At 48.4% G+C, this 22,907-nt stretch overlaps 1 protein-coding gene across 3 annotated transcripts in view; it reads left to right on the forward strand.

The window, feature by feature from the left end:
• Sipa1l3 (signal induced proliferation associated 1 like 3) overlaps nucleotides 1–22,907 on the forward strand; it is a 207,223-nt gene that overhangs the window by 141,560 nt on the left and 42,756 nt on the right. For all 3 annotated transcript variants that reach the window (XM_036187739.1, XM_036187759.1, XM_036187749.1), the window contains 4 exons: nucleotides 1,654–2,230; nucleotides 13,938–14,212; nucleotides 17,554–17,805; nucleotides 19,278–19,415. In XM_036187739.1, the coding sequence (XP_036043632.1) occupies nucleotides 1,654–2,230; nucleotides 13,938–14,212; nucleotides 17,554–17,805; nucleotides 19,278–19,415 (1,242 nt within the window). The remainder of the gene's footprint in view (nucleotides 1–1,653; nucleotides 2,231–13,937; nucleotides 14,213–17,553; nucleotides 17,806–19,277; nucleotides 19,416–22,907) is intronic.

Consider the following 22,907-nt stretch of genomic DNA (forward strand, 5'->3'; position numbering starts at 1 on the left):
ATATATTAGTGTCAAGTAAGTATTTAAAAGAACTAAAGTCCATCTACACGCTCCACATCCAGCCAGATAGTGTAAACAGAAGTTTCTGTCCCGCCAGCAGCTCCCAGATAAACACACTGAGGCTTATATTAATTACAAATGCTCGGCCAATAGCTTAGGCTTGTTACTAGCTAACTCTTACATTTTAAATTAACCCATATTTCTTATCTGTGCTTTGACCTATGGCTTGGTACCTTTTCTCAGTACAGCATGCCCATCTTGCTTCTCTCTGCATCTGTTCAATACTCTAGACTCTGCCTTCCTGCTTCCCAGCATCCTCCTTGTCTGACTCTCTCACCCAGTCTCTTCCTGCCCAGCTATACGCCAGTCAGTTCTTCATTACCAATGAGAGTAATACAAATTCACTGTGTACAGAAGGATTATTCCACAGCAAGATAGTCCTCCACTGATGGTGTGTAACAAGTCAAGCTTAGAGTCAGCTAGAGTCCAAGCCTGTACCAGAATTTCTCCATCCTCCTGGGACCAGTGGGCTATCCTGGGGGTCTATCCATCCCATTGCAGCGAAAGAGTAGAAGTGTAGGTCCCTTGCCAGGCAGCGGTGGCTCACGCCTTTAATCCCCACACTCAGGAGGCAGAGGCAGACAGATCTCTGCATTCAAGGCCAGGACAGCCAGGGCTACACAGAGAAACCCTGTCTCAAAACAACAAAACAAAACAAAAAAAAGAGGTATAGGTCTGTCAGTCCCCTCCTACACTCATGCAGTTCAAGCCCTCACTCAAGAGGCACTGACCAAATCAAATCCTATGACCAGGCTGCAGAAAAGACGATAAGCTTGTATCTGACTTTGACAGTAGAGAGGAAAGAAAGGTGTTTGTTTGTTTTTTCCCTAAACTGTAACCTAGCACATAGTTTATATAACTAAATGAAATCAGGAACCAGGGGTGGTGGCTGTGATCCCAGCACTCAGGAAGTTGAGATGGGGTGTCTCAAGTTCAGGGCCAACCTGAGCTTCATACTGAGACTCTCAGAAAACCAAGAGTGACTGAGAGTACAGTTCAGTGGTAAATCGGTTGTTTAGCATGTGTGGGCCCTGAGTCTGACCCCAGCACTGTATGCGTGTGTGTAGGGAATATAGATAACATGTTATATACATATATATGCTGTAGGACTTTTTCTTCAACTTTCCAGTCTAACTAGCAACTTACTGATCGGATATATACTTCCATTCATAACAGAGAAACTCCAGGACTAGGGTATAGCTCAGTAGTTGAGCGTTTGCCTCGCTACACAGGTTCCATTCCCAGTACAGCAGACAGGAGGGAGGGAGAGAAGATCTTACTTTTGATTTTATATTTTCTTTTCTAGAGAGAGTTTTGTTGGTTAGAGACAGTCTTTTTGTATTGTTTTGTTTTGTTTTTCAAGACAGGGTTTCCCTGTGTAGCCCAGGCTGTCCTGGAAGTCACTATGTAGACCAGGCTGGCCTTGCCCGGCTTGTTGTCACCCTGACAAGAGACAGAATCTTACATAGCCCAAACTGACCTTGAACTCCTGATCCTTTTTCCTCTGCCTTCCAAGTGCTGGATTTACAATATATCCTATTGGTTTTGAAGAGTTGTATTTTTTTCCATCTCTAAATGGTTTCTCCTCTTTAGCATGGCTGTGACCCGATCCAAAGACGCTCCTCCTTTTGGCCCCCCCATCCCTAATGGAACGACATTCCGAAAGTCTGATGTCTTCAGAGACTTTTTGCTAGCCAAGGTAATTAATGCTGAGAACGCTGCACACAAATCTGACAAATTCCACACGATGGCCACCAGAACCCGTCAGGAGTACCTTAAGGACCTAGCTGAAAGCTGTGTCTCCAACACCCCCATTGACTCCTCCGGCAAGTTCACCCTCATCTCCCTGACCTCCAAGAAGAAGGAGAAGACGAAGGCCAGGGCAGGAGCGGAGCAGCACAGTGCTGGGGCCATTGCCTGGCGTGTGGCAGCTCAGGACTATGCCCAGGGAGTGGAGATCGACTGCATTTTGGGGATTTCCAATGAGTTTGTAGTGCTCCTGGACCTGCGTACCAAGGAGGTGGTGTTCAACTGCTACTGTGGGGACGTCATTGGCTGGACCCCAGACTCCTCCACACTGAAAATATTCTACGGCCGAGGGGACCACATCTTCCTGCAGGCTGCAGAGGGCTCTGAGGAGGACATCAGGGACATTGTCCAGAGGCTAAAGGTGAGAAAGGGGGCCCAGCAGAAGGTTCCAGAGTATTATAGTATTTTCCCTGGCCCAGTCAGCCAGGCATAACATACATCAGCCCTAAGAATCAGAACTCTCTTTCTCTCTCTCTCTCTCTCTCTCTCTCTCTCTCTCTCTCTCTCTCTCTCACACACACACACACACACACACACACACACACACACACACACACTGGGTCTAGTGAGTTCTTCAACCCACATTGCTTCTGGAGAAAGTATGGGCCAGGAATCTGTAGTTGCCCATTGCTTCGCCTCGAAGAACAAGAATATGTGTTCATTGACTCTGAAAGTAGATAGAAGATGCAAGCCTAAACTTATACTAAATGTTTAAATGGAGCTGGAGATATCAGCTCAGTGGTAGAGTACTATAAAGGCCCTGGGTTCAATTCTCAGTACCAAAACTAAGAGGGCTTTTCTCTGGGAGAATTAAAATAAAAGGAAAAGATTCCTGAGGGCTGGAGAGATGGCTCAGAGGTTGAAATTGTGTACTGCTCTTGCAGAGGACCTAAGTTCAGTTCCCAGCACCCATGTTGGGCAGCTCGCGACTGCCTGTAACTCCAGCTTCAGAGGTATCCAACATTGCTGGCCTCCATTGGCACTAGGTCCCTGCACTCTCATGCACACACCTACCCATGGGTACACACATACTTAAAAGTAAAAAATAAATAAATTCAAAAGGTTCTAGACCAGTTTTGTCTAACCTATGGCCCTTGAGCCTCACATAACCCAAGATAGCTGTGAGTGTGGCCTACTGCCTTTGTAGACCACCACTATGTCAGATATCAAAAAATTGGATACCCCAGTCTAGACCACTAAAGTAGAGAGGAAGGTCAAGGTACATAAAAAAAATAAAGGGAAAGTAAAGAGAAAGAAACAAACTAATCATATGATTAGATTCAGGTCCATACTCAGAGTTACAACAATCATGAATGGTTTAACTTTCTGTTAAAAGACAAAGACTTACAGTGTGATAACAATTGTATCCTAGCTGGCCTTGGTGGCACTTGGGGAGGGGGGCTAACAGAGGAAGGCAGATCTCTGTGAGTTCAAGGCCAGCCTGGTCACATAGTGAGTTTCAGGACATCCAGAGCTGTTGAGCTGTAGAGAGACCCTATCTCAAACAAACAAATAAACAAAACCCAGCTAATCCTTGAGAAGGGGTTTAGTTGGTGGTAGAATGCTTGCCTGGCATGTTTAAGACCCTGGGTTTCATCTCTAGCACCACAAGACGTGGTCAGGGTAAGAGCTGAGAAATCTTAGACTCCTTCCTGGTAAACAACTTGGATTCAACTCTTGGCCCAACTGCAAGTGGTAGCTGAGTGACAAATTAGTTGGTAACAACAGCCTGAAGCTTTGTGTCGAGAAGTGCTGAGATACACGTGCACTTGTAGGAAGGTGTACTGAGATCAACGCCGAGATGGCAATCTCTGAGGGGGTTAGTAGTAGCATGCTGAGCACGCCAGAGAAAGCCATATTCCACAGTAGTTAACGGTACAGGATCTAGAGACCAGCTCTGGCTCCGAATCCCCAATACTGCCACCTCTGTGTGACCACCAGACACACATAGACTCTGTATGACTGTCTCATCTCCTTTCCTGTTGCTGTGATACGATACTGGGGGGTGGGAGGGACTTAGAGTACGAAGAGTTTATTTAACTCACAGTCCCAGGTTACAGCCAGTCATGGCAGAGAAGTCACAGTGACAAGAGGTTGCGGGAGCAACACAGGCAGAGAATGGAAATGCATGCTTGCTGGTACTCAGCTCACTTCCTCCACTTTGTATAGTAGCCCGGGGAATGGTGTCACCCACAGTAGGCAGGTCTTCCTGCCTTAATTAGCTTAATCACAACCATCCCCCACAGGTAAGTCCAGAGGCCCTCCTCCCAGGTGATTCTGGATTCTGTCAAGTTGGCAAGCAACAGTAACCATCACAGTGACTCTGTTTCCTTTGCTGGAAAACAGAAACAGTAATCATCCTATGTCAGGGCTGAGGCTGGAGCCCAGTGGAAGATCACCTACCTGCCCAGCACATGTGAAGTCCTCAGTTCAAGCTCTAGTGCTTAAAAATCCTATATGCAAGTTTCATCACACACACACACACACACACACACACACACACACACACACACACACACACACACACACACACACACACACACACACACACGAAAATTTTAAAGGTTCACTGACTTGGGTTGCCTCGGCAAGCTTGCTTGACTACTGACTGTGACCTCTCCCAGCAGCACTGTGACTGGGAAATGGCTGTCCTCACCCTTGTAGGTCTTTTCACTCCGTTAAATTCAACTGGGATTGGTTAAACCTCGCTCTCAGATTCTCTGACTTCGAAATTCATGCTTCTTCATGAAATCACAGTAGCCACGGTTCCAGTCTCATGCTATACAATGAAATCTGGCTCACAGCCTTGCCGTTCTGAATGCACCTGACCTCACATGAGCTGGGAAGAAGCTAAGCAGGGTTGGGCCTGGTCAGCACCTGGATGGGGTAAGGTGAGGTTTGAACCCTGTAGTCTCCATCTGGTTGCTCTCTTCCTGATCTCATAGACTTAGGACTGGGTAGACATATAGTAGGTATTGAATAAATGCTGCTCGGTGATTGGTTTTTGAGTGAGTTATGCACATGACATTTCAAGGTCCTCACACCGACTCGACTGCTGTCCTCATGTTTGATAGATGAAAAAGCTGAGGCTCAGAAAGGAACGGATACTCACATGAGCACAGATAGCCTGTGGCTAACAGAATTGTGGTCTGATTCCAGGTTGTTCCCACTTGACAGCCTAGATCCGAACACAAGACTGGTCTCTAGCTGCTTCCTCAGAATCCTCCCAGGGTTGCCCAAGTGACCCCGAAAATCTTCACAGTCACTGCAAGCTGGGGTTTCTTCCATGCTCCCATGTTTTCTGTCTCAGTAGTTGAGGTCAGGAGACTTGCAGTCAGCCAGGGTCCCCCCTTGTTCTCAAATCCACACCCCATCTGTCACTGCCACCTTCAGGCAGCTCCAGCTGCTTCTCCCACTCCCGTGCCTCTAGTTTAGGCTGCCCATCGCTCTGAGTTTGGGAAGGGAAATGAAGACATGCTCTCACTGTGTAGCCCAGGATAGCTTTGCAGCTGTGGTTGTCTTCTTTTGTGTGTGAGACGGGGGGAGCGGGTGTTTTAAGACGGGGTTTCTCTGTGTAGTCCTGGCTATCCCAGAACTCACTTTGTAGAGACCAGGCTGGCCTTGAACTCAGAGATCCGCCTGCCTCTGCCTCCCTGTGCTAGGATTAAAGGTGTGCTCCACTGGTCCATGCTGACCTCAGCTTTGGGAATGCTGAGGTTGCCAGCCTGTGTAACTAACTATCTCTCTCTGTCTCTCTGTCTGTCTGTCTCTCTCTCCCTCTCCCTCTCCCTCTCCCTCCCTCCCTCCTTCTCTCCCTTCCTTCCCTCCCTCCTTCTCTCCCTCTCCCTCCTTCTCTCCCTCCCTCCCTCCCTCCTTCTCTCCCTCCCTCCCTTCCTCCTTTGACTCTACCTTTGTTTCCTGTAATCTTTTCTCACCACGGGGATCTGATCACCTGAGTACTGTGTTCCAAACCCTTGGCTTACCCTGAGTGAAGGCAAAGGCCTTCTCCTCCTGGAGGCCTGTGTGCTCACTTGCTGCTAAGGCTCCCCGGTGCCTTTCCTGGGGCTCCCTGCCCCACACTCACAGACCTGCTGTTTCTTGAATGTGCAGGCTGGTGTCCAGCCTTAGGGCTTTTATACCTACCTGCCCCTTCTTATTGAAACTTTCTTGAGTTGCCCATGGCTCAGTCCCTGCAGGCCTTTGGTCCCTTGTCGCCTAAGGTCTCCTTGTGTAGAATCGCACACTCCACCAGGAAGCTCAGACCATTGCCTCCCCATCTGCTCTGTACTTTCATGTTACATGTTCACTGCTGTAGCTCAGCATCCAGAGAGTTTCATGTGGGTTTTTTTCGGTTTTTGTTTGTTTGTTTTGCTTCCCTTAAAAATTTGGGGAGTCTAGATGTAGTGGGTTCACAAGCATAAGGACAGTGGCCAGCTGAAGGTGAGACAAGGGGATGTCCTCCCTGTGGAGCACAAGTATGACACCCACCGGTGACAGCCCATGTGGACTGCAGACATTACCCCTTAGCACCCCTAGCTTGTTGGGAGGTCTGCCCTGCAGAAGTGGCTTTTAAACTGGGACTAGAGCGGTAAGGAAGGGCCATCCTGATGATCAATGAAGAGGCTGCCTCATTCATAAAAATACAGTACAAAAACTGGACATGAAGAGGGCTGGCAGTGTAGACATTAGCACTGCCGTCCAGTGGCACCTGCAGCCAGCACTACCACTGCTTCCCCAGCCTTCGAACAAGTGAGTGCGCTGTGCCCGTGTACATGAACAGCAGAACTGTGCTTCCCCCGGTGAGAGGTGGGCTGTGAGTGCACTGTGCCCGTGTACATGAACAGCACTGTGCTTCCCACGGTGAGAGGTGGGGTGTGAGTGCGCTGTGCCCGTGTACATGAACAGCACTGTGCTTCCCATGGTGAGAGGTGGGGTGTGAGTGCGCTGGACACCCAGAATCAAAGCTCAGCAGGTTCCTGTAGATCTAAAGGCTTACAGATGGAGACTTCTTACTGTTTCCTCACATAGGTAGAGTGTGCCTGTGAGACAGGGTTTCTCTGTGTAGCACTGGCTGTCCTGGAACTCACTCTGTAGACCAGGCTGGCCTCGAACTCAGAGATTACCTGGCTCTGCCTCCCAGTGCTAAGATTAAAGGTGTGAGCCACCAGCACCTGGCCACTTTGGGCCTCTTTTACAAGAGTACTGAGCATCTTATTCACAAGAGCTCCACTCTAGCAATGGGCATGAAAAACTAAAGCATTTTGAAGTGCAGATTGGGGGTGTAGCTGTGGCTGAGCGTTGAGGCCCTGGGGTCAATTCCAGTTCTACAAAAACAGCAGCAAAGGGAGTCACAGTCAGTGAGACTCAGTACCATTTTGTGATGATTCATTTAGGTACACGTGTTTCCCTCACCTCCCAGGTTCTCACAGTCCGAATCAGGACCAGAGCAGAAATTTGGGTGGTATTTGGATTTACCACCTGTATTGCTTAGGGTCTCTCTCGTTGTGATGAAACACCGTGACCAAAAACAGCATGGGGGGAAAGGTTACATCCAGCATCCTGGGAAGCCGGAGGCAGGAGCTCAGGGCAGGAACCTGGGATGGGACCGAAGCAGAGACATGGAGAAACATTGCTTACTGGCTTGCTCTCCATGGCTTGCTCAGCCTGCTTATACAGCCCAGAACCACCTGAACAGAGGTGGGACCCACCCACAGTGGGCTGGACCTTCCCATGTCAATCTTTAATAAATAAAATGCCCTATAGACTTACCTACAGGCAATCTGACGGAGGCATTTTCTCAACTGAGGTTCACCTTCCCAGGTGACTCTGACTTGTGTCAATTTGACAGAAACTATCCAGGTCACCACCCAAACTCCTCTTGATATCCACATTCAAAAGTGTAAGCCAGCAGCTGGAGAGATGGCTCAGCTATTAAGAGCACCTGCTGGTCTCGTAGAGGACCTGAGTTCGAGTCTCAGCACCGGCATAGTGGCTTCAAACCATCCATAACTCTAGTTCCAGGGGATCTGCCACCCTGCCTAGCCTCCCCAGGCACCAGACACATGTGAGGTGCATGTACATATGCACAGACAAAGCACACATACACATTTTAAGAGAAAACTCCCCCCCCTTCCCTGTGTTACCAATTTAACTAGGTATGGTGGCATTCACCTGCCATCCTCAGACTTAGGCAATAAAAGCAGGAGGATGGCACATTTGAGGCCAGCCTAAGCTACACAGCAAGACTTTGTCTCAAAATAAACAGGATCTAATTGATGTGGACATGTGTCTGTGGGTGTGTATGGACACGGAGTTTGTTACATAAAATGTGTGTGCTGGGTCAACTCCTAAGGCTCCCGTAGGCTGGGCAAGCACTCCGCTGCTCGAGAGGGTAAAAGTCCACCCTCTCGTAGGGGCATTAAGGAACATACTCTCTAGCAGTAAAGTGACTTCTCCTGGGACATGGGGCAGTGCACATCCTCTCTCCATAAGTGGTTTGGGAGGCGGGGCAGCACTTGCTATAATTTGTTTTGTAGACATAGCTTGCAAAAGTCATCTTTTGTTTTAGTTTTGTTGTTTCAGTTTTGAAATTTCTACCTCTCATTCTCGTGTCCATGTGCATGATGTGGGGATGCGTGTGCAGTATCGTGTGCGATAAGAGAAGAACCTTGTGGAGTCTTTTCTCCCTTTTTTTTTTTTTTTTTTTTTTTTTTTTGGTTTTTCAAGACAGGGTTTCTCTGTGCAGCTTTGCGCCTTTCCTGGAACTCACTCAGTATACCAGGCTGGCCTCGAACTCACAGCAATCCTCCTGCCTCTGTCTCCCGAGCGCTGGGATTACAGGCGTGCGCCACCACCGCCCGGCTTTTCTCCCACTTTTGCATGGGATCTGGGTATTGAACTCCGGTCACCAGGCTCACACAGCAAGCGCCTTTACCCACGAGCCCTTTCGGTGACCTTGTTTGTTTGATTGTTTATCGGTGACTGATAAGTTTAATTAGAATTTCTTCCCAAGCCTTCGGTAAGGGTTTATTTATAAGAGCATAAACAGGCCCTCTGACAGTGTTATGAGCTCAAGAGTGCAGTAGCCGTGCCATGCCCAGAAACCATCACCCTTAGCACTTCAGCCCTTCCTCTGGTCCTTTCCCTCTTCCATGACACTCCCTGAGCCTTGAGAAGGGTGAGAGTAAAGATCCCATTTGAGGCCAAACATTCAGCAGATGTTTTCTCAGCATCATTGACAAGTTACGCCGGGCAGTGGTGGTGCATGCCTTTAATCCCAGCACCCGGGAGGCAGAGGCAGGTGGATCTCTGTGAGTTCAAGGCCAGCCTGGGCTACAGAGTGAGTTCCAGGACAGCCTCCAAAGCTACACAGAGAAACCCTGTCTCGAAAAACCAAAAAAAAAAAAGAAAAGAAAAGAAAAGAAAAGAAAGAAGGAAAGAAAGAAAGAAAAAGACAAGTTACTGGCCTGCAGTTACTGTCACACCCTGCAGAAAAAGAAGCATCTCTGACCAAAGCTGGTGGCAGTACTAATCTTATGTGCAAAAACGTGTTCTATTTAGCAAAATAGCTTCCCCACTAGGGCTTATGACCTCCTAAGCCATAGGCTTTTGATCATTCCTTCCTGGGGCATGGTCCTCAAATCCAATGGAAAGTGGTTGGTGAGGCTGGGGAGGATGGCTCCGTTAGTGAGAGCACTAGTCCCAGCCCCTAGTACCCACATAAAAGCCATGTGTGGCTACACACATACCTGTAACCTCACCAATGTGGAGGGCAGAAACAGGGAAATTGTTGGGGCTTGCTAGCTGCTATTAGCAAGTCAAGTTCAGAAAGTTAGCCTGGTTCAGAAAGCGACCCTGTCTCACAGGAGTTAACGTGGAAAAGGATAGTACATACTTGCTGTCCTCCCCTGAGGTCTATACAGATATGTAGTTAGAGTTTTCCTGCCTGGCCCACAGTCAGGACAAATCTCTCTCACCCGCCAGGCCCATAGATGCGCAGACCCAACCAAGTAAACACACAGAAACTTATATTGTTTACAAACTGTATGGCTGTGGCAGGCTTCTTGTTATCTACTTCTTCTATCTTAAATTAACCCATTTCTGTTAGTCTATACTTTGCCACATGGCTTGTGGCTTACCGGTGTCTTTACATGTTGCTTGTCATGGCGGCGGCTGGCAGTGTCTCTCCCCAACCTTCTACTTCCCAGAATTCTCTTCTCTCTTGTCCCTCCTATACTTCCTGCCTGGCCACTGGCCAAACAGCATTTTATTTATACAGAGTGATATCCACAGTACTTCCCCTTTTCTTTTTGTTTTTGTAAAAAGGAAGGTTTTTAACTTTTACATAGTACAATTACATATAACAAAACAATTATCTAGCAAGAATTACAGTTACAATATTAAAGAAGATATCCTATCTATCTTATATTTGTGAGTCTAAGCTTTTATATATAACTTTATCTTTTATCATAACTGAGGAAATTATAACTATCTATTCTTCAACCACATCAAAGACCTCAGAAGGATATAATATTACCTGAGAACCAGGAGAAGGATGCAAGCAACTTTCAGGAGTCTTGCAGAGTAGACAGAGACAGCTGGCAGCCTGGACAGTCACCTAATGTTCCTTTGTAAAGTTGGGGCATTTGTCTTCAGCCCACAGGGCTAGAGTCTCTCAGTCAATTTTCTCAGTGTCCTGTAGAATGTCTGGCAGTTTCCTCTGTGAAACAGGAACCTGAAGGACCATTTTGTCAAGCAAAGTTTAGTGGTCACCTTTCTATGGGTCCTGCATGTCCAGTCGATCAAGCAGTCCAGGCAAGAACAGTTTCTTGCCCAAATGGCTATTTTTGCCAAGGTGAAGATAAGATATGAAGTGTCTTCAATGCCCATCCTCCTCTCTGAAGTAAATCAGTGTTGCTAGGAGCAGACATGTCTCACTGTCCAGAAAGTCTAAATTTTAAAAATATTTTAAATGCCATATTCTGTAGGTCTTTGAAGTATTTGAAGATTGCCTATCTATCTGAAATATCTCTATGTATACCTAGAAGACTTAACTAACATGGCTATGAGTATGATTATCCTAGATGACTAATTATTCATCTATTTTTAATTATCCATTATAATTTAAAATGAGCTATACAAATATAATTCCTTAAACACGAGTAGAAATATACACACAGTATAACAAAATTAACTTTGTTTGTATCAATAGACTAATATCTATACCAATGTAAAACATTTTAAACAAGTTGTTGCTCTTTAGAAGTAAGTTCCTTAATCTACCCTTTCATCCTATTATATCTATATCATATCCCCTTTTCTTCTTTAGAAAGAGATCTCATTTATAATCAACCTGCTTTAAATAAAAATACTGGGTTTTTTTTCTGTCCCACATCAGAGGGCTCTTCTGATTTGGGACATAAAAATCTCTTAACCTTTTCTTTTAGCAATATTTCTGGGTTTAGAGAAGGAGTGAGCCAATTCCATCTCCAAAGCCAGCTTGATAATTTTGGGAAATTGGGCGTAGTTTCTCTTACTACTTCCTGCTGGAGGGGGGCGCTGTATCTTATGGGGACATAAAGAAAATTTTAGGATTATGGAGTAGTCTGTGAGGGTATACCTCTGAGCCAGTTGCCTTAAAACCATTTTGGATGTTGGATCATCTGGGCCATGGTGTCATTGGAGACCTTTCAGGTGGTCTTGGCTGATCAAACCTGATGTATCTTAATCTGGAACAAATCCATAGCCTCTGGCTTTCTGTGGAAACAAAAGCAGAGACTCTTTTCCAAAGCAACATATCCTTATATCCAAATTTTGAAGTCAAGGTACCTTTAAAATTTACATATTTGTTTAACTCAACAGCTTTTACGATCAAATCTTTTTCTGTAGTTAAAAATCCCAAAGACAACACAAACCAGATTCTCTGTGTAATATCCATCTTTGTAAGATTGAAATGCCGCTGTGGCTTCTGGCTCCGCCCACCTCAGCTTCCCAACATGGCGGTGGTACAGTTTACCACCAGCTCTGGGTCTGGAGCCATGTGTACCATCAACTATCAGAAGCAGTTCTATCAAAGTAGTGCATAGCCCAGAAACCTTTTTTAAACTAGCAAAGCCTAAATCCACCCTGCAGCAGAGTAAAGTGCCGCTTGTAGACTCCTTATTCCCGCCACACAGTTAGGTCAGATGCACACTCCAGGAACCCACCATAGTAGCTCAAACTGGCAGGCCGCCGCTAACTTGAGAGAGACAGCTAGGAAGCTGTTTTTAGCTCCGTTTTAGAATCTTTTTTGTCAGGTTTTAGGTGGAAACTCTTGCCAACACATTGGGCGCCATTTGTAGTTGGAGATCTTCTCTCCAGGTGCCACCAAGCCCTGTTAGTCCAACAATCCACTTGTAAAATAAACACACAGACATTTATATTATTTAAACTGCTTGGCCATTAGCTCAGGCCTACCATTGTCTAGCTCTTACTCTTATATTTAGCCCATTTCTATTAATCTATACTTTGCCACATGGCTCATGGCTTACCAGTACCTTATTTCTTTCTTGTCATGGCGGCGGCTGCCCGTGTCTCCCTCTCTGCCTTCCACTTCCCAGAACTCTCTTCTCTCTTGTCCCTCCTATACTTCCTGCCTGGCCACTGGCCAAACAGCATTTTATTTATACAGAGCGATATCCACAGCACAGATACATTAGAGAGAAAGGAAGAAAATGGTTGGTTACCTCTATACCAATAGGTCATGCCACTATTGCACCAATGGGCACATCTTGCCTGTCAGGTTGGTAGTGTAGCAAAGGTGATCTTTTGGCATTCCAAGAAGATTTACTAATGGCAGACTGAGGTCCTGGGGGTTCCAGTTAGTGTGTGCTAACATCTTACATTCATATACAAACACTGAGGCATTACACACGAGTAAAGCTAAAAGAAATGAGAAGTGAGCCCCTGTGTGACCTGGTCTGCTCCATGTTAGAAGAGGTTTGTCCCTCAAAAATAATATCACCATGTGGCATAAGAACCCAAGCTAGTCAAGGATTGGATTGGATTGGATTGGATTGTAGCCTACCACTTTCCCCACTTCAGTGAGGATCATCACTATGCAGGTCAGGACACATTAGTGGTTCAAACAGCAAGGGTTTATTTCTTACATGCCTATTCTGAGTTTGACCAAAGGGTTCTGCTCCACCGTATTCTAGCCGTGGGACCGCCAACTGTCCAGACAGCCCCTCATATCTAGAATATTACTGGTCTCGATGGCAGAATCCAAAGGTCCACACAGCCTCACACTGACTATTAAATATTTATCCAGGCTGTAATTTCGAGGGAGGGCGAGGCAGAAAGAACAAGAGTTCTAAGGCCAGCCTGAGCAATTCCGTGAGAGACCCTGCTTCAAAATGAAAAGTAACAGAGAAGACTGGGGACACGGGGACATGGCTCAGTAGGGCAGGAACACTTGTGAAAATGTGAAGACCTGTAGCTTCATCCCCAGCACCCAACATAAAAAGCCAGCCTTGGCCATGTGTGTCCATAACTCCAACACTGGAGGCGAGAGACAGGCGAGTGAGTGGGGTTCTCTGGCCAAAGTCGCTGAGGATGTCGTTCATTGGTAAGAGCATTTGCCTAGAACCCACCATGAGGGGCTGGAGTGTGGCTCAGTGGTAAGACATTTGGCCTAACATGCACGTAACCCTAGATTCCATCTGCAATGCCACAGAATTAATACCCTAACCAACAGGACATGCCTGCTGTCTCACAGCTCACACACCTGGCTACAGTGGGCTGAGAAGTGCAGTCTCAGCAGGTGTAAGGAAGGAGGGAGGCAGGAATATTTGGAGAATGCAGTCCCTGACTACTCTCCTCTGAGATCTCAACCACAGAGTGGCACATGTACATTTTATACCCAGAAACCAGGAGAAACTGGGATCTGGTGATGTTCACCCATCTGGGATCCTGGTAGCATCTAGAAGGCAAGTGGGAATTCCAGTCCATCTCGGAGGGGGCTAATCTCACAAGGGTCTTCAAGAGCCTCTGACCCAGACAACTGAGACTCACCCACCCACTGCCCACAGGTGATGACCAACGGCTGGGAAACCGTGGATATGACCCTGCGGCGGAATGGGCTGGGGCAGCTGGGCTTCCATGTGAAGTACGATGGGACAGTGGCTGAAGTGGAGGACTATGGGTTTGCCTGGCAGGCTGGCCTCCGGCAAGGCAGCCGACTGGTAGAGATCTGCAAGGTGGCTGTGGTGACACTGAGCCATGACCAGATGATTGACCTGCTGCGCACCTCCGTCACCGTGAAGGTGGTCATCATCCCGCCTTTTGAAGACGGCACTCCCCGACGGTAAGGGCATTGCCCTGAGAGGCAAGTGGGGGCCAAGATTGGCATCTTCCAGATAGCCTCGAGAGGTTTCCCTGTCATACGCCCAAGACCTGGGGGAGGGAACTTGATAAGCCTTCCTAATGCTGGGACCCTTACTACAGTTCCTCGTGGTGTGGTGACCCCCCCAACCATACAATTATTTTCATTGCTACTTTGTAACTGCAGTTTTGCTACTGTTATGAATAGTAATGTAAATATCTGATTTGCAGGGTATCTGATATACGACCCATGTGAAAGGGTCATTGACCCACAGGTTGAGAACCAGTGTGATAAGCCCTGTTTCAGTAGTGGCTAAGGACGGGCATGGAATAAATGAAATCCTTGCGGGAACTGGTTCTCAATGTAAGCCCCGTGTGTGCACCTCCACAGCATCCCTGACTACTTAGCAGTCATGTTCTTCTAGAAGATACAGCAAGTATGAAAGCAGCTGTCCCAGGACACACTGGGACATTTATGTCCTACAATATGCAAGCTCCATTGAGAGCTAGGCATAGAGTAGTGGAGTTTGTGTTCTGCAGGGAGAGACAGATCACACAGGGTGTGTATGGTGGTGGTGTGTGCCGGAGTCTAGTACTTGAGAGGTAGAGGCAGGGGGGTCAGGAGTTCAAGGCCAGGCTCCACTGTGCTGTATCAAGTTCACAGACCACCTCAACTACATGAGACACTATCAGGAATAGCAGCAGCAGAAAAAAAAAAAAAAAAAAAAAAGCAAACCAGCCTAACCGGAAGGCCTACTCATGACAAAAGCTCTGCTTCTGTCTGGCCAAGGCTGCTGCTGTAGGATGGGTATGTGTGCAGGTGCCCTTGAAGGCCAGAAGAGGGTGTCAGATGTTTGTGAACCACCTGACCTCATGCTGGGATCCGAACTCTGGTCTTCATGATTGAGCAGCAAGTGCCCTAGCCACCAAACCATCCTTCCAGCCCTCTACTGTGTTATTTAGGGAACAAGAACAAGAGCAGGTTCCCTGCTTGTTCGTTACCAGTGCCCCTCTCTGATCCCACCAATTCTAGTCTACAGTTAGTTTAATGCACCTCAAAGGTGTGGATCTCAAAGATGCAAGTCCCAAACACAGATGACCTCGACTCCATGCCTACATATCTGAGAAGCTCCATCAGGGCTGCCACCAGCACTCGGGAGGCAGAGGCAGGTGGATCTCTGTGAGTTTGTGGCCAGCCTGGGCTACAGAGCAAGTTCCAAGCCAGCCAAGGCTACAGAGTGATATTCCTCTACAAACACACCAAAAGAAAAAAGAAAGCAAGTGTTGTGAGGAATGATACACAACTGTGACTTCCGCACTCAGGAGGCTGTGAACAGGAGGACTGAAATTGAGGCTAGCCTAGACTATGAAGAAAGACCCAGTCTCAGAAGGGGGTGGGGCTAGGGCAGTCTGTTGCTTTGATTGGATCAGAGGCCTGCTCCACAGGATGGAGTCCTCATCTTATACTATAAACCTGGCTTGGAAGGCCATGGGCCCCACTGGGGACACTCCTGCAGCTGTTTGCCAAATGAACGTGATGTACCTGTCAAAATGTCTTCTAAAGACCCTCTTATATAAGCCCATAGGTCACGGTGCTGTCAGCTCTGGTCACAGAAGCTGTGTCTTACAGTGGCCAAGGTTGACCGCAGAGATGCGTCAAAGTCCAGAGGCTACGTGACTATTGAAAGCTCAGGCATCCACAGGTTATCCGCATCATCCTTTCCAAGGCTCAGGAAACATGAAAGAAGGGGCAAAGAGCGTATAAGCCAGAGGGAAGACAGGCATGGCGAGGACAAGATCTCACTAGATAGCCTGGCTGGCCTTGAACTCAGCTCTACCTGCCTCTGTCCCCTAGAGCTGCCACTCGCTCAATTTCTAGCTACTGCTAGCTATTGTGTGGCCTTCAACAGGTTACTGAATTTCTCAGCTTTATATAAAAGGTAATATGCTGGAGCTGGGGATATGGCTTCCTTGGTAGAGTGCTCACCTAACATAGAAGACCCTGGGTTCAATCCCTCAGCGGCACACATCTCTAATCGCAGCACTCAGGAGGTGGAGGCCCAGGGGATCCGAAATTCAAGGTCTTCAGCTTAGCTGCTGGCATCCTCGGTCAGCTGTCACGACAGGTGACAGCTCTGGACTGGGTCTCCCTAGCATAGCAACACCTGCAGAAATAGATCTTTACACCCCCCACCCCACTGCGGCCTCCCAGTTTGCTCTTTGCCCCACCAGGAGCTGCTCAGAGCCTGTGATAATCCTACACTAGTCACTGTGAGGTGAGAGGTGTTTCTGATTGGTTGGGTGTGAGTCACATGCTCATGCCTAGCGTCCAGAAGTGGGATCGGCCTGGCTCAGAGCACACAGCAATTCTCAGGATATGTGGTCCTCCTCACCCTCTGCCAGCCTGGCCTATCTGCTAGCTCTGTTGGATAGTTGTGTCTCTACTGTTCCCTACCTGGTGCCTGGGGGCTCCTGATCCCCAAAACAGCCATAAGGACCTGCTGAGCATCAGCTCTACCATACTGCCACAGAGAGGTACCCTGAGTAGGACCCTGGACAGGAGCATATCCTCAGGTCCCCTGACATGGCTCTGTAGCAGCCATGCCTGAGTGTCTGCAGAGGATGAGATACTCTGGGCCTGCCTCTCAGAGCTTGGCTCTTGGGATCTGAGGGGTGGATTTTTTCCTGAGCTCAGCCTTCTGTAAGCTCAGGGTCCCTCCCGCGCTGCGTGGCGAGCTGCATGGCAGCAGTAGCAGAGGTGCCAGCCCAGTTTGGATCCTCAAGCCCCAGGCAGAATCGCTGCACTGTGGTATGTGTGCCTGCCAGACACGGGCCGCTCCGCATCTATTTCCAGGGTTCTGGGTTTCATAGGCTTTTTTTTTTTTTTTTTTTTTTTTTAACCACCTTGCAAAGTAGGTCACCTGCTCCTCTTCTAGCAGCATTTGAGATTCTTGGGAACAAGGCAGAGACTGTCCTTTGCTTTTGAGGACATCGGCTTTTCCAGCCCAAGTACTGCTTGGGGTTGGGAGGGGCTGGTTCGTTGACACTGACTGACTAAAGGCCTGGGCCAGAGAAAAGGGGAAGGGACCAAGAGAAGCCAAGACTAGAGGAAGGAAGAGGGACTCGGGTCTAGCCGTTGTAGCCCTGTGTTGGGCCCTGGCCTAGGATTCTCAGCTGGTAAGCTTCAGGCCCTAATTTGAAGGATGCCACTCTACCTTTAAAATGAACCAGCATGGGTTGGAGTTGGCCTGCTGGTCCCCCTCAAGCAGAAGGCCAGCATGCTAGTGGGCCCAGACCTTAGAAGTAATAAATTTGTTTTTCTAGGGGGTGGCCAGAGACCTATGATATGAATACTTCAGAGCCCAAGACGGAGTCAGAAACCACCACCTCTGGAGGCCGGCCCCCCTACCGCAGCAATGCTTCCTGGCAGTGGAGCGGGCCTGCCTCCCACAACTCTCTGCCGGCCACCAAGTGGAGCACCCCTGCTACTCCCGGCCATGCCCAGTCCCTCAGCCGACTCCCGAAGCAGGCACCAATGGTCCCCTTTCGTGAGTCCCAGCCACTGCACAGCAAGAGGTAAGGACCCCCAGGACGCCACTGCCACCCAGTGTCCCACCTGCGCACAAGCCCCCCTCATAACCCTTCTCTCTCTCCCACCCCTGTACCCTTGTTCCTTCTCTTTCTGCCCGCCCCCCCCACCAGTCATTTCCCTTCTTTTTGGTTGTTTCTTTTGTATGTGCAGCCCTGGCTGTCCTGGAACTCGCTCTGTAGACCAGGCCGGCCTTGAATTCGGAGATCAGCCTGCCTCTGCCTCCCGAGTGCTGGGATTAAAGGCGTGCGCCACCACACCCGGCCACTTTCCCTTCTTACCCCTCTGCTCTCCCCATCATTTCTTCTTCCCTCCCTACTGAGGGGCAGGTCCACAGGCCCTGGGACAGGTTGGAAAAGGGTTTTTCCAAGGGCAATAGAAAACCTGTAGGACGGGCCTCATCAGGGATGCAGGCCAAGGGAGCAGCCCACACAGGTGGCTTTGCTAGCTGTTACTGCATCCTTGGGCTGGTAGTCACCTCAAGGACTTGGATATTGGTATTTAATTTATACTATTTTGTTTTATTTAGTGATACTGAGGATTGAACCTAGAGCCTTTGGCACCTAGGCAAGTGCCCCACAACTGCAGCCTTAGCTTGCTCTCTACCTTCTTTAAAACAGGATCTTGCTATGTTGTTCAGGCTAGCCTTGAACTGAAAAGCCTCCTGCTCCAGACTTCTGAGTGTCTTGGATTACAGGCTTGTACCACCAGACCCAGCCAAGATATTCACTTGAATGCATCATATATTAAAAGATAAAGCATGCTGGGTGTGTGGCCCTCCATCCCTCCACATTCTTCAAAAAATAAATATAAAAACATAGAGTCAGGCAGGTGGTGGCACACCTTTAATCCCAACACTTGGGAGGCAGAGGCAGGTAGATCTCTGTAAATTCAATGCCAGTTTGGTCTAGGTAGTGGGTTCCCCACCAGCCAGGACTGCATAGTGAGACCCTGTAAATTCTGTAAGATTATCATAAAAAGGACTGGAGAGATGGCTTAGCAATTAAAAGCACTTGTTCTTCCAGGGGACCTGGGCTCAGTTCCCAGCACCCACGTGGTGGTTCACAGCCTTTCTAACTCCAGTTCCAGGAGATCTGATGCCCTCTGCAGGCATCAGGTGCCCCTGTGGGTGTATATGGGTATACATACATACAGGCAGGCAAAATACTCATATACAAAAGAAATCTGTACATTTTTAAAAACGTATTTCCCTAAAATGAAGGACAGAGGAACCTCTTATGCCAGGAAAGGGCAGAGAATTGTCCCCAGTGGCCCATGTCCTAGCTGCAGAAGCTGAGCGTGGGCACAGAGGAAAGAAGAGGGGCCTTCCTGCCTCCCCACCACCTTGCACGAAGATCCAGGGGTGGCTAGCAGGAGGAACTTGACTGGACCTGAGGACGAAGTCTGTTGTCTGCCTCTTCAGAGATGCCTCCTTGCCCTGCCTCCCCTGTCTTTGCAGGCCTGTCAGCTTCCCAGAAACTCCTTTCACGGCATCACCAGCAGGGGCCGACAGAGTTCCTCCCTACCGACAGCCTTCTGGGAGTTTCTCCACCCCGGGCTCTGCCACCTACGCAAGATACAAGCCATCTCCGGAAAGGTCAGAGTTCCCCTTGCTTTTGAAATGATGTCATCTGGTGAATGCTCTTCGCTTTTTATTCCCAGGAAAGGCACCTCACCATCTTATTTCCATGTTCTGGGGTTGATGGACCCCTGGAGGTCAGCAAATGACCACCAGGGTGTCAGCAATGTCAAATTAAAATTTAGAACAAAGAAGCAGAACAACAGGAAAACCAGAGCTAAGCTGACCAGGCAGGACTTGCCACTGGCTCTCTTAGCAGGAGAATTTAGGTCTCCATTTTCTGGACAAAGTCTCCACGGCTCTCCAGTGCCTTTGGAACAAACCCAGACTGGCGGTTTGGCATTCAAGGCCTCATGAGATCTGATTCGAGCTTGTTCCTGGCTGTCTTCAGCTCTGGTCTCCCAGGTCCTCCCAGTGTGTCAGTGACACCCCCTGTCCTCCAGGTGGATCTATGAGCCTCATCCGTTCTGAATGCCTCCTGCCTCTGTCCCACTGCTGTGGTCAGTCTGTTCAGCCTCCCAGACTCTGTTGCCCATGCCTCCTCTGGCATGGCTTGACCCTCCCAGAATTCCCAGAGCCCTCAGGACACATCCTCTGTCCCTCACTATGACTGGCCAAGGCCCTAGAATACTGCAATCCCTTGAATGCCTCACACCAGCCCCGCTGGCCCACCTCCACTTCAGGTTTTGAGGTAGTCTGTTCATGATTCCCAGCCTTTTTCTCACTGGAAACTCTATCAGGCTTTTTCTTTTAGGCCACCAACCAGCTCCCAAAATCATGACATGGAGACTTATTAGTTTTGAATGCTCAGCCTAGCTCAGGCTTCTTTCTGGCTAGCTCATTTAACTTAAATTAACCTGTTTCTCTTTGTCTGCCTTCTGCCTCAGGCTTTCTACCTTTCTTTCTCCTGTATATCCTACTGTCACTGCTTCTCCATGGCCGGCGTCTGCCTTGCCTCCTCCTCCTCCTCCTCCTCCTCCTCCTCCTCCTCCTCCTCCTCCTCTCATTCTTCTTTCTCGCTCTCTTTTTCTCCTCCTGTTTATTCTCCCTGCTTGCCAGCCCAGCCCAGCCTTTCTCTGCCTAGCTATTGGCTGTTCAGCTCTTTATTAGACCAATCAGGTGTCTTAGGCAGGCAAGGTGAACCAAGTGCAACACATCTTTACATCATTAAAAAGGCAGCAGAAACAAATGTAACACACCTTTACACAGTTAAAATAATATTCTGCAGCATGAACAAGTAATACATCTTTGCCTAGTTAAAATAATATCCTACAACAGGAAACCCAGCCTCCTAACCTGAGTGTCTGTGCTCCTCCTGGAAGCCTGCCCCAAGGAAGGAAGAGACCAGCTATACCATTCAGCTCCCTCAGTGGTCCCTGACTATGGCCACAAGCAACCGCCATTCTCTTAGCCCAGTGAAAATAGATAGAAAAGAGAAAGGGACAAGAAGGGAGAGAGAGGACACAGACAGAGCCAGCCTCGGGCATGGTACACATGACAGACAGAGCCAGCCTCAGGCATGGCACATATGACAGAGGCCAGCCTCGGATATGGCACACATGACAGACAGAGGCCATCCTCTGGGGCATGGCACATATCCATATGCACAAGAGAAAAAAGTATGAGTTTGCTTCAAGACCTGGGAGCTTGCCAGCCTGTTCCATGTCTCCACTGAGTACTGGGGCTGACACATGGTGAATTCTTGGTCTCTAGTGATGACAGGAAAGAACAGGTAGTTTATTTGAAGCCAAACCACTTGCCTCTCTCCCAGAGACCAGTTCACCAAACTGAGGTTCTCACCCAAGGAGGACTGGTCCACATAGGCCTGGGCTTTCCCTGAGTTTCTGTCCTGGGGGGCCAAAAATAGACAGTACTCTGGGAGCCTTACTCTGCACCTTATTGGATGTAGCCTCTGTTAGAAAGTCAAAGGGGAAAGGAACCCACTGTTTATCTTGTAGAGGCCACTGCTCAGCACTCATTCGGCACTGGATCCCAAGAGCTCAGCAGGTCAAGTGCTAGGAGGAATGTTTGGAGTACTCAGTTCCAGGGGTCTTGCTTGTGCTAGAGAGAGTCCCGCAAACCACATGGCTGAGGAGCGCATCAACAGAGGAGGTCCATGTCAGGGAGGGCAGCATTTGAGTAAAGCAGGGGACAGTGGTGGGAGTCTGCCACGGAGAGGACGGAGCATGGATGAACAGAATGGCAGGATAAAGGAGAGGCAAAGAAAACTCTGGAATGTGCAGCATGCTGGGATGACACCTGGGCCTCAGCAAGGACCAGGACTGCAAATGGCAGCGTGGCTGCTAACAGACGTGGAAGGGCTGAGCCTGCACCATGGGCCTGCAGTCCCAGCCACCTCATGTTCTAAGACAGAAAAAAGAAAAAACTATAAGAGGCAAAAACGGACATGGGGGTGGTCAAAAGTTCACCCCTAGTCTGGAATACAGAGTGACTTCAAGGCCAGCTCATGCAGCTTAATGAGACCGTGTCCCAAAAATAAAAAGTGAGGGAGCTGGATGATGGCTCAGCAGTGAAGAGCATGGACCCAGGCTAGGTTCCCTGCACCCACACGACAGCTCACAACTGTCTGTAACTCCAGTTCCAGCAGAGCCAAACCCTCTTCTGACCTCCACAGGCACCGGGCACACCTGTGATACAAATATATACATGAAGGCAACACTCATAAAATAAAACAAAATTGAAGTTGTTCTTTTTTTAAAAAAGAAGGTGCAGCTCATTGATAACTCAGTTTAACTTATCCACCCTGATAAAGATGCTTGGTGAGTTTCTGGGTTTGGGCTATTATAAATATTCAGGCTGTGAACATGGAACATGTATGTTCAAACATACACATTGCTGCATGGAAATCAGTTTCCATTTGTCTGGGCTCAGTGCCCAGTACAGTCTCTTACCATGTGGTAAGTCCGTTTTACATGCCCACTGGCAGCATGTGCGTGATCCAGTTTCTCCATGGTCTCATGCCATGTGGCATCGTCACCATTTCTCATTTCAGCTGCTCTGATGGGCGCATCTTGCTGTCTCATTGTCGTTTTAATTTGCATCGCTCTGAGGGCCAACAGTGCTGAGCATCTTGTGTGCTGATCTGCCAACTATGCATCCTCTCCAGTGAAATGTCTGGGAGCCTTTGCCCAGTTTCTAGTTCACTCCATGCTTTGCAGTGTTGGAGAGCTCTTTGTATGGTCAGCCTTGAGCTTTTCTTTTCATCTTCTTTATAGGATCTTTCCTTTCAAACTTTTTTTTTTTTTTTTTTGAGACAGGGTCTCTCTGTGTAGCTTTGCGCCTTTCCTGGAACTCACTCTGTAGACCAGGCTGGCCTCGAACTCACAGAGATCCGCCTGCCTCTGCCTCCCAAGTGCTGGGATTAAAGGCATGCGCCACCAACGCCCGGATGTATAAACTATAATCTTTTTCCTAATATAAATCAGATGTTTTACTGTTGGGCATTTTAAGTCCTTGATTCCCCTACCATACTCCTCTAATGCTACACAA

Source organism: Onychomys torridus, chromosome 1 (assembly GCF_903995425.1).
Source record: "Onychomys torridus chromosome 1, mOncTor1.1, whole genome shotgun sequence".
In the NCBI taxonomy this organism is placed as follows: domain Eukaryota; kingdom Metazoa; phylum Chordata; class Mammalia; order Rodentia; family Cricetidae; genus Onychomys; species Onychomys torridus.